We start from the raw sequence: 12,389 nt of genomic DNA, 5'->3' as shown, positions 1-12,389 counted from the left end.
AAGGTTTGAAACAGATACTGGATTTATTGGTCAGCTATGAGTAGGAAAATACATTGGTAAAGAAAAAGAAGACCCTGTATATAAATATAATACTAACTAGTTAAAATTTGACCAAGAAGAAAGTTCCACTGAAGAGAACAGTAAAAGCCCTTGTTTACCATCAGACCATATTCAGTTTCCCATTTATCTTATTGAAGAGCTGCCTATAGACAAATGCAACATTCTTTGAGCTTAGTGCAGATAATGTGCTGGTTTTTGTTACATGAATGGTAAACAAGAGTTAGTCCAGTGCATTACACATTATACAGAAGTACTGTGAATAAAGACTAAGATATTCTATTTTAGACACTACTTAAACATACCAAGACACTTAAGTGTTACAAATTTATGCAACCAAAAGAAAAGAATAGCAGTTAACATACTAAAAAATACTGTGTCCGGCTGGATGAGAAAGGCTTTGCTACTGAAGCGGTTAACTGAACTTTTCAAAGTTTTACAGTGTAATTGGTTTTCTTTTTCCCCCTCCCCCACAATGGTGTTGCAATTATTTAGTCTTTCATGCAGGTTTTGCATGGTTGAAAATGCAAAGCATAAGCTATTTTGTAAGCCTGCTATAAAAAAAAAAAAAACACAACCTTGAAAGACTTGCTGAAGTTACATCAAAGATGCATAGAATGTTCTAAAAATTGGTTCAGTCCAATGCTAGCCAAATTTATCTTTAATTTAAAGCTGCTAAAAGGACAAAATAATTACAACACACACCAATTTATATGCTCTTTCCCCCCTACTTGTGTTATGTTAAAAGCAGTAACTCGTGGTATTAGTCTTGTACTCTAAATAATTGTTTTAGTTAAGGGTGTAGTTCAATTTACACTTTGACACCCAGAACTCTTGGTAAATGTAAATAAAACTAGACAAGATATGGCAGAGTGTATTTTAAGTGGAAAAAAGCCTGGTCTTACCTAAATAAATCCTTTCAACCCCAAGGATGTTCTGTGACTTTTGCTGTATGTGCTTTTACAACAAGAACACTGAAGGTACATTATGGCAACACCCAAAACCACCTCGAATAAAAATATTGCAAATAACCATTTCATGTTAAAAACTATGAAGCAAACATCTTGATTTTGTGAAGACACGGTTTATTGCCTTATTCTATGTTATAGCTGGAAACTGAGACTTTTGAGTTAGATTTGTTTGACACAAGAATGTATTTTCTTTGAGAGATTGTTTGACAAAGTTTATATCAGCTCTGTTTTGGTGCCATCTGGTCTTTCCCTATTTTCAAAACATTTCTCCTTCCTTCCTTCAGCCCCCGAGTCACAGCTGCTGTCCAGTTAAAACCCAGTGAAGTCAAAGGAGTGTCTTCAATGGATTCAGAGGGTTTTCAATCAGGACCTGATAGACTACTATGAAAGCTGGAGGAAATGGTTATTCAAATGGACCCTTAGACCATAAGGTGACTAAGCAGGAACAGTTGTGTCTCCAAAAGCACAAGGGGCCATATTTTCACATGCTGTCATAAATTCAAATATTTTTTTAAGACTAAGCAATAGAGGAGAACACATACTGGATAAAGCTCAAACCTTTAGAATCTAACAAGTGCACTCAAGCTCCAGCATCTATTAAAGTAAATTATCCCCCTCTAAAAAAATACAAAATGAGTAAGTGCTTCCCTTCCCCTTCTGTAAAGCTTTCTGGACTCCTTACACAATCCAGATATCAGAAAACAAAAATAGTTTGCTTAGTCTGACAAGCTAAATTGGCTCATCATTACTGGAAATTGTCATGATGTACATTACCAAGACATCATTAAGGAAACATGAGTAAAACACCTTTTATTCACACTTTACAAAAAAACCCCAAAAAACAAACAGAAAAAAAATAACACTACGCATTAAATCTACTACAGCAATACTACCAGCATTTCAATGTACTGATTATAAACTGGACATGTTTGGTGTTTTTACAACTAAAACCAAAACAAGATAACCCCAAGAGATCAGGTCCCAGACAAGGATTCAAGATCAAAATTTCTCGTATTGAAATTTTAAAATGTACATTTTACACATCCGAACTGTTTGCAATTTTTCTTTGAGCTTAAAACAGAACGGTTTGAGCACATTTGTGTGCTGATACTTTTCAATAAAATTTTGAATCATTATTACCAATCAATTCTCTTATATATAAAAAATTCACACTATTTAGAAAGTTTTCTCTTAATGCTCAGTGTCCTTTTGCTTCCCTGCCCGCAGCTGAAACAAAAGCTGTTTAAGACCAAGCTCTATCTCCATTATTAATTTTTTTTTTTTTACATTTATTATTCAAGTTGTATTAGTTTAAGGAGATGATGAATTCTCCCTTTTAGGATACAAATAGACAAGTTAAATTTATAAGCTGTTATATACTTGGCTTCATGACACAAATGGCACTGAGGGTACACTATAACTCCGGTCTTGCTTGACACTTTAAAATAAGACTTGGTCACTTTAAAATATGATCTGAAGAATTGTCTTTGGGACCTGTATTGAAGATGCATTTATTTTACACTGCTTCATTAATAGAAAATGTAGGGCTAGGTTTTATCTTCAAGGAATTATACTTTCAGAAACTGAGGAACACACAAATGAAAGAGAATCCACATGATAGTAGTTCTTAGTGGGAAAAACAGCACTGTGCAATGACACTGAAAGAAGCAGTGCATGGGCATTAGAAGCTAGAAACTGTGTACCCATAACCTGAACATGTTCCAAAGTGTGATATTCAATGCTTCACAAAGGAAAAAAGATGCCACAGCTTATACAAAAGTATCTTCATAAAATTTTCACAAGTGTTAACATTATTTAAAAAAATAAAAGAGGATGCACAGGATCTCTCTGCATGCACAGGCAGTGCTAGTTGAGAACAAATTTAAGCAGGCACAGTGGAGATAGGACAAATATTTAAAACAGAAATGAAGAAGCTGTACACAAGTATCCTAGATTTTACTTCAAAAGTTAGAGATGAAAAAAATGTCTGACTGTGTACACATCAGCAATAACTTTCAATCCATACAGGTCTACTTATATTCACTGCTCAGCTTATCTGTTCTGTGAGAACTCTATGCCTCTTTCTTTTTTTTAATCAGAAATAGAATGTATTTTGTTATCTCTGTAAGATATTAATATTTTATAGGTTTGGATTTTGAAAGCCACGTTCTCAATTGAACATAAAAAGTAGTATAAAAGGGCTAACGAAACCCTAACAGTGCAAACCATTAGCAGAGAAAACCTGTGACAACCTCTTTTACACGCTGGCCTTTATAACACATGAAAACAGATAAAAATTTAGCCTTAGTTTACAATACAATCATTTTCCAAATCTGATTTTTCTTTTTTTTTTTAAAGTACAAAATCTCATAAATCAGGTTTTCTGTTGTTCATATACAATCAATAAAGGCTAAATTCAAATTCTATATTTTACAAACAAGTCTGAAAAAGGAGGGAGTGAAGTACAGAGAATGTTCTGTGGATGTTCCTACTGGCCTCAAAAAAGTAGTGCTACAGATAACTGTGCAAAGAGAATACACTGTATAACAATTCCCTATTTCAAGGCATGAAAATGTCAGGTTGGAGAAAAGAAACAGGAAGGTAATTGTAATGTATTAAAGAAAGGTGCAAATGCACCAATCGCTGTGGAACAGTATACAAAGTATATTGGGCTCAGAATTGTGTCTGTTGATAGCACCTGGCTTTTACTATGTCTTTAGCAAATAATTAGATTTAAGATTAAGATTATTAAGAAAAAAAATCCCTGTTGGCCATACCTCACTCCTCTATATTCAGATTTTACAATTGTACAAGTTAGATTGAGGTTGCCCTCTAAAATGTATTTGACTACCTCCTGCCAGGGAGATGGATTCCATTTACAGGAGGCAGGAAAGGCAGCAAAAGCTCCAGTTGTGCAAAAAGTGAGAAGTGGTCAGAAGGGATGAGTGGATGTGGACAACCACTTATATTGTTCTCTATTAACCAATGATGATCCAAAGGTCCAAGAATGCCAAGTATGTTTAGCTGAGGTTTAGAGTAGAAGATGTAATCAATAATACCCTAAAACAAGAGAAGAAAAAAAAGATTATTGTCAGTATTTATTCTTGTCTCAAGTCATTATTCCAAACAAAAGGTGAGCTCAGTGTTACAAGTAATGAAATATCCCACTCCTTCTTTATAGCACATCACAATTTAGGAGATTTCTTCTTCCTATATCCAGTGGGATGCTCAATATAGATTAGGAAAACAAAAGAAAAGGCCACCCTTTATCACTTCCTGCTATGCTTTTGTGGGTTTCAATTTCCAACCTCCTAGAGAGCTTCAAATCACATTTCACTGATTTTTAAGAGAAAAAAACCCAATCTCTGTTTTCCCAACAGAGAGCTCAGACTTTTCCAGAAGCAACATGGATTATTTCCTTGCACTTGACAGCTTAAGTGCCCCTGTCATTTAGCTTGGAGTATCAAAACACAAACTCCTTCTGTTTACAGGGAAGGTTAAGAGCACCCCAACTCCTGTAAAGCTGTTGCAAGTTATTAAAAAGAATAAGATGGTTTCTAGGAGACTGAAGTGCTAGACATTCTAGTTTGCTATGTTTTAAGTATAAACTTGGTGAACTTAGCTACACAGATTAGCTTATATAACAACTTCATAGAGCAAATCACATTAGTTACACTTGAAAATGGAAAACCTTTCCAAAATATAAGCAAGTCCTTACCTTGAAGTCAAATGTGTAATTTGTATAAGGCATTAGACCATTCTCATAGGCACTCTTCAACTTGAAACCATGTGTAATTCTTCCATTTGTTGTCCCATTTTTTCCATTACAGCTGAAGTTAGTAAGACTTTCATTGTATCTCAGTTCCTTAAAATCTTTGTGGTTTGTTTCCACTCCACCAGTGCTCAAGTACTCAACAACGCCTGTGAGGAGACACATTACAAACAAGAAGGTATTAACAAACATTCAACAAATAAGTGTAGGCACTTAAAGTCAGACATGCAACTTTAGGCTTTATGTACCTAAAACCTTAACAATACACAGTACAATCAACAGCAGTTCTTTTAAAATACTGTAGGGCAATGTGTACCAAGAGCAAATATCACCTAGAACAAAGTGACACACTTTGATTAGGAAAAAAGAGAAGATTAATAAGGCATAGATTGGGAAGATCAAAAAAAATCAGAAGTAAAATTCTATCAATGCTAGTTATTGGCTGCCTCTTCTTGTTTTTATGCTCAGGTCCTGCTGTTTAATGTTCTTCAGCTGAAGTGTTGCAAAAAAGCCAACTTCTGAAACACTGCTTCAAAAGAAGTTAACTTTAAAGAGGCTGCAAAGCCAAATTGATTAGATTTGTATCACAGAAAACAGTGGTTGTGCCTCAATTTCAGAACATCTGTGTTAAAAGTTGTTTTGAAGACAACCAGACACATGAACTGGTCATTGCAATCACAACCAGTGATACTGATCTCCCTTGGATCAAAAAGAATCCCATTTCCATTACTGCTGAGCAATAACTGCTCCTTAAAACCCTAACAGATGATAAGGGTTGCCAAGATGGAGCCAGAAGGAAGGGGACCAGGAATGGAGATGGAGGATGGCTCCTGAGTACAGCACTTCAGCTGGGCACCTGAGCAAGCAAGGTGGCAGCCACTGAATGTGTTCTTTCCTTGCACTTTATAAAGTTGCCATCCAGTCAGGAAACAAAGTCCCATGCTAATAAAGAGCTCTGGAAAGGCCCCCTCTGAAGGGGATGTATTGAATTTTTTAGAAGTTCTAAAACATGACAGAAAATTATTGTATGGTAGCAAATTTAAAGGTAAATTTCACACTTAAAATTAAGGAAACAGAATTATCAGCAACACACTCATGCTTCCAGTTATTTTTGTAAGTTATTTTAAAATACAGGAACAAACAGGGAACAAAATCACAGTGGAAATGCTTCTGAAAGATCAGATACAACTTACTACAGCACAAGCAGTAAGATCATCCACAAATGAAACAGTTGCCTCTCCTCCTTCCCTTCCCTTAGAGCTTATATTATCAAACAATGATATTATCAAACAATGCATTCTCCAAACAGAAAAATTTACAATTGCTACACACTTTTAACAGTCTAAAGAATCAGAAATAGAACTCTTACCAGAGTCTGGTAGAGAATTGAGATCTGCACACAGTACAAGTGGAATGGTTCCAAGCTCTCCCGAAACACCAGGCTTGAGACTACGAGAAGCTTTATCAATAATGTTCTTTACCTCGGACAGGAACATCATAGTCTGAACCAGCTTCACATCAGAATAATCTGGGTCCCAATGCATATGTGCATTAGCTACAAGAACTAGCTGCTTTTCCATCCCAAGATGTGACTTTCCAGCTAAAATTTAAAATCAGTTATTCATTTAAAATCAGTCAGCGACATTAAATACTATTATAAAAATTTAAACAAAATGTTTAAGGGGACAAAAAAATAAAATACTAGTATGAGTTCAAGAGGGTTAAAACCATTTGAATGAAGAGGGTCAGATAACTCCTCTTACATTTAACAAGTGTTTTAGTTGATAGAAGGCATTAGGAATGATATTTCACATTCAAGACCATTAACAGATTATCTTCCTACATGTAATGCTTTTGTATTCACTGAAAATTAACATAAGTAATGGATAATCCTAATTACAGGCAAATAATGTTTTTCTAAAAAACTACAGCAGCTTTCCTCAGGCTATGATAGCAAACAGGCTCTGTTCATATCTTATTAGGCAGCAAGCTCTGAATTCTAAGTTATCCACATTCTCTTGCTGGAAGTGTTTCTTAAAAGGCTTATTTGCTACAATCTGAATTAATAAAATATCATTTGGATAAATATAACACAGGTTGAGTAGATTCCCACTGTGATACTTATAAAGCCAATTTACATTTCCTAAATTAAGAATGACAGGGCAGAACAAACAGTTTATTTAGGCAAAGAAAATAAGTAAAAACGATGGAGATACATGATCCAGAAACACACAACTAACACCACCTGATTCTTTGATACTTGTACACAGTTTTAAGAAAAAAAACCCAAACAACAAAATCACCCAAGTTTTTATATCTTTTTTTTCCTTAAAAATACAAGTGGGGAAAAAAAACCCCTCATTATTTAAGCAAAATGACTTTTCCCCAAAATTTTTTTTGGAAATAAATTTGTCTGAACTTACAAACTGCAAAGCCAAATTCATGCGCAGAACCTAGCTTCTCTTGTTTATTATAACAACAGTAATTTTTTATTTACAAAATACCATCTATTTAGAAAATAAATGAAATGGGACTTACATGACATTTCTATCAATTCCTTTCGCAGTTCTAACAGAACAGCGACTCCAATGTTATCTTTTGTCATAACTCTGTTCAGCATAGCCTCTGAACCTTCTGAGTTTGCCATTGCTAGTTGATTGAACTCAACAGTATGCTTTTGGACCAAAGTAAATCTGAAAGAAAAACATCATATGTAATTGTTTTCAGCAGCCAGATACAGTTGGAAATGTTATCAGTAGTTCTTTTAATTAAAGCTCAAACACATTTATGATGTGAAAATCTCAGCCACTCACATAATTTCATTAAATCCTAAATTGAAATCAAGTGATACAGTTTTCACAGCAATTTTCATGTAGTTTATAGTACCTTGGTTACAATTAAAATATTTTGTTGAAAGTGATAGAGGTATTTTAGAAAAGTCATGATTGTTTCTAACTCTGCATTTGTTCCTAGTTCAAATATGCAGATTTGACAGAGAGGGAGTAAATAATTTTCCAAGCCAGTAGGTTGCAAACCTGGCACCTACATTTACTTATGGATACAGAGGAATGGAAGCAGGAAGGGACATAATTACCAACACATCCAAAGCTGTACAGTGAAATATGACACAACCAGTAAATGCTGCAGTTCTTCAATGATTAGGGATTCTTTACAGAAATGTGCAGTGATCCCTTGTTGTTTGCCTTACCAAAGGCTAATGTATCAAAAAGTCAATGTCATCTGAGGCTTTATTTCTGCAATTTGGGGGATTACGAATTCCTTTACTCAAAACCACAAAAGGCAAGAAAATCTGCTTCATTTTTTCATTATTTCCTTCATTTTCTATTATTACACTCAACAAGTGAAGGATAATTCAGTGAACTCCCAACCAGCACTGCTCAAACAGAATGAAATGTCATTCAACTCAATATTTCAAGGTTAAATTTTTATTGCTAGTCCCACACAGAATGATCTCTGTCATATAAACCAGTCTTTCCAGGGGTAGGAATGGTTTTTATCAAAACCCTGCCTGGCTACACAACGACAGTTAAAGCCCAACTGTGACTTGTAAGACCCACCTGAAAAATTATGTAAAAGAGCAAGACAAAACAGAAGGCTTAGCAAACCACATCACTTACTTTTCTGTTTTGAAAAATATTGCACAACCATCAACATGTTTTCTTTCCTGTTCTGACATTGTCCTAGCTCTAGATTTTGGACTGAAGAATCCATTATAGCCACGTTCTTTCAATTCTACCAGGAAAAAACTGTAGTACTGCTCCGTTTCAACCTCCTGTAAAGTTAAGGCAGCACAGCATGAACGCACTATTAGCAAAATATAGAAGACAGATATTATTTAGACTCTTCAGAAGTGTAAATCACTTTCAAATTAGATTTAAGGGGAAAAAAAAATCTAAAAATTAAGTACATGAGAGAATGCAAATTCAAGAGCAATATCCTTATTTTAAGAAAATATAAATGAATTTCTATAATCCCTGGAGTTATGATTATCTCAAGCCTCTTACTTGAAAATGTGTCAATTACAGCCCCACATACACACACAGGCACAAAGCCACCCCCACCAACACTGCTTTGATCAGGGGCTGCTGGTTCCCATTCCAACTGCGGGGGCTGAGAGCCTTCTTTTGATGTCAAGCAACAAACAATGTTCTAAACACCACTTCTTTTTCTTTTGTTTGCAGAAGGTTTTGAAAACAGACCGTTTACTAAAAATACACTTAATGTGAAGAAACCAGTACATGGGAATAGAAAAGGAAAAGAAAGAATGGTGTCTTTTTTTTACCTGCAGACTTATGATGTCAGCATTGCAGCTCAGTATTTCCTGCATAATGGCTTTTTTTCTGTATTCCCAGTTCAAGGCCCAGGATGGACAATAGCCATACAGCTGCCGGGTGGCATATTTGTCACAGAGGACGTTGTAACACATGACAGAGAACAAGGCTGCAGAACAATAATTTTACTTACACACTGATAGATTAAAAAAAAAAAAATACAATTGTGTTCTTGACTTTTGTCTTCTGCAAATTTATCAATTCACGCTTCATTTGTTTCAACCAAAACACAGCATGTGTATCAGTGCTAAAAATATTGTTAGTTCTTCTAGAGAGACAAATTACATGTTTGGACTTATGGCAGCTGTCTTCTAGCATTTAATTAGGAAACAAACACCCCCCCTTTATATGGTTAACACAGTGAAGAGCAGAAAAATGTGTTTTATGCTAAGTGGCGCTGTACTGTGAAAAACCCAAAACAAAGTAAGAGTATTTGAACACTTGTATCTGCCAGCTACACAAAGGTCTGAAAGTCTACAATTAGTATCTTTAAATCTACCTTAATTATTGCCACCACAAACTGTAACAGGTCCATAGCAGGGTGAGGATCCTTTCACACAAAGAAAAAGTGCAGGCAAATTAGCCCCTCAAATATTTCCACCTCAAAAAGGCATTCAGGCATAGGACAAGAAATATCTCCTCTCTGTATTAATTTAAAACAGGAGCAATAATGAGACAGGTTGGGGCAATTTGACAGGTAATCCAGCAGCATGGATTTGGGGGGTTGTTTTGTTGGGTTTTATAGGTTGGTTTGTTTTTAAAAAGCACTTAAAGAATTTGTAGTACAACAATGAGATACTTGGAAGCTCCTCTCAAATGTAGAAAAAAAAACCAATGTCACTGAAGATATAGAGAACTGAAGAATCTTGGTCTGATTGGGGTCAAAGTCTAGCATTTTGAAAACCAATAAATAGGTGACAGCAAAACAGACACTGCATTAACATCATAATCTTTGAAGCAACCACCTTAATAATGGGAGAATTATCAGTCCTGAAAGAGAAGACACCGCAATAATTGAGAAATACACTAAGATTTCTGGTGTGTAGCTAAATAGAAAAAACTGTGTTTTAAACAATTTATGCAGGAAAAAAAAAAAAGGCAAAGAATTAAACATGACCTGAATCCCAACAGCAAGAAAAATGCTGAATCAAGGATGATACCCTGGTTACTTAATTGTACATTTTTTGGAAATCATGCTCAAATGGTTCAATTTTTTTATTCTTCAACGAATGTTAAATTAAGCCTGTTATAATTCCACCATTTAACTAATTGTGGCCAACAGTGTCAATTCCTGTGAGGGGGACGTTAATTAAAAATAAATTACTTTAGAGTGAAAGATGGGTAAATCTGGAACAGGTGTTCCAACTGGGATAGAATGACTTCAGCTGGCTGGTCAGCACTGCAGAGATGACTGGTTAATTTAAGCATTAACTTCTTTTCCAGTAAAGATCAACAGCTTTTATTAAAAGCAAAATAGAAGAAATGAGAAATCTTGAAGTGTAACAGTACCTGTTGGTCTTGTACGGTCTGGTTCTTGCAACATAATCCAGGATCTTGGAGGTGGCTGTTCTGTCGAAACTATGGGAACATTTTAAAATAGAGATACAAGTGATAATCACATTTATTTAACACAGCAGAAAGAAATGTTTGAAGAATGATCACTTACTTCTTTTTGCAGTACCTGCCAAATTATCAAGCAAATAGTTCAGTAGCCGTCGTGTCCCATCTGGTTCCTGATACAGGTTCAGAATATCCTGTGTAAGTGGGTTTCCTACAAACCAATTCACAGGAATATTGAATAAAATACACAGAACTATTGCAGACTTGCATATCAGTGTTGAAAGCTGACATCTTGGAGACAAGATCTACTATGAACTACTTCAGGATTACAGATCTCAGGTCTTCAGTCCCACAAAACTCTGGATGTGTGGACAGCCCTAGTGAAGTTTAACAACATTCCCTGCTGATTCTGCTGTGGGACTGAGCATCCCAAAGGTGGTGCTTGGACTAAGAGCAGGGAAGAACTTGTGGTACAACAGGCAGAGATGATGAGCACAAACACAGGAGCCACCTCTGCTCAGTGTGAAACATCCCCCAGCAGCTGATCTGACAGTCAGACCTCAGCAGAGGCTCTGCCATCTGCCAAACATAAGCAGATTGCAGAAGCTGTCATGGACAACACACACTGCAAGTGCCCAGTTTTAAGGGGGAGATAAACAGACTTTTGAAACTTAAGAGTGTATAGAGTTATTATATCTCTCAGTGCTTCTGATTTTGGGACTCAAAATTCCCCAAGGTCAGCAATTTTATAGTTAGACTCCATAAAGTTCAGAGGAGAGAGGGGAGAAAGGAAAAGCCTTAAATTGCTGCTTGCACGAACAGCACAGAACCCTGCAGCTGTACAAAGGATGTTCCCTTTCTGGCTGGAGATGTACCACAGTTAACCACAGACTATTTCTTAGTTAAAGCAGAATTGCATTCAACCCCCATGTAAGCAACAAAGCTTCTGCACTGTCTGCAAAAAGCAAAGGAAACCTCTTTCTATGGGCACTGCTCTGTCAAACCTGTTATTTTTTAAAATAATCCCTAAGTAACAGTATTTACAAATGTGGAGGGAGCAGCTACATCTGGATTGCTAATCAGTAACATTTTCTGAACTAGCAGACTACAGCCATTACAGCTCAGCAGCAGTATCACTAAAGAAGCAGAGACACCAAGAAAAAAACAGCAGTACCTTTCAGACCCAAAGTCTGTAACTGGAACAGTTTTCCCAGCTCAAAAGGTAAAACTCGTAACAGGTTGTTATTTAAATGTAGTTCCCTGTAGACAGAGCAAGAATCATATGGGTCTGAAAACAGAGCAACATTTATCTGCAGCAGTACAAAAATTGAACTAGAAGAGAATCAATATAGTAGCAATCCACAATATTGAAAAATTCAGAGACTAAACAGCAATTGTTAAGGAAATCCTGCTGTACTCAGACACATACACCAGACAAAACACATTATGCTGAAATACAGAGGAAAGGATCTGTTTGGAGAGTTTATCTTAAACAGTCAGACATTTTGTGAACATTAGCAATAATTAAACACTTTAGTATCTACAAGTGATGATGCAGTAACAGCTCACACAAACCAGACCATGAAACAGGTCAGCTGTGATTAAGAAATAAAGGGAAATTACATCCCTGAAATCAAATTTAAAAGTCCAAGATCACGGCAGTATGATTACAGTGAT

General features: G+C 35.8%; 1 protein-coding gene across 2 annotated transcripts in view; it reads right to left on the bottom strand.

Moving 5' to 3' along the window:
- Positions 1–12,389, bottom strand: part of CNOT6 (CCR4-NOT transcription complex subunit 6) — a 32,511-nt gene continuing 20,122 nt past the window's right edge. The window contains exons 4-12 of one of the 2 annotated variants that reach the window (XM_058815071.1): positions 11,887–11,972; positions 10,819–10,923; positions 10,662–10,730; positions 9,104–9,261; positions 8,439–8,593; positions 7,339–7,493; positions 6,170–6,400; positions 4,747–4,949; positions 1–4,088 (exon numbers count right to left, since the gene is read on the bottom strand). In XM_058815071.1, the coding sequence (XP_058671054.1) occupies positions 3,876–4,088; positions 4,747–4,949; positions 6,170–6,400; positions 7,339–7,493; positions 8,439–8,593; positions 9,104–9,261; positions 10,662–10,730; positions 10,819–10,923; positions 11,887–11,972 (1,375 nt within the window). In that variant the 3' untranslated portion in view covers positions 1–3,875. The remainder of the gene's footprint in view (positions 4,089–4,746; positions 4,950–6,169; positions 6,401–7,338; positions 7,494–8,438; positions 8,594–9,103; positions 9,262–10,661; positions 10,731–10,818; positions 10,924–11,886; positions 11,973–12,389) is intronic. The other variant, XM_058815072.1, reaches the window with a different exon arrangement.

This window comes from Ammospiza caudacuta, chromosome 16 (assembly GCF_027887145.1).
Source record: "Ammospiza caudacuta isolate bAmmCau1 chromosome 16, bAmmCau1.pri, whole genome shotgun sequence".
Taxonomy (NCBI): Eukaryota; Metazoa; Chordata; class Aves; order Passeriformes; family Passerellidae; genus Ammospiza; species Ammospiza caudacuta.
The sequence above is the reverse complement of the archived record's forward strand: the minus strand, read 5'-3'. Positions and strand labels throughout refer to the sequence as shown.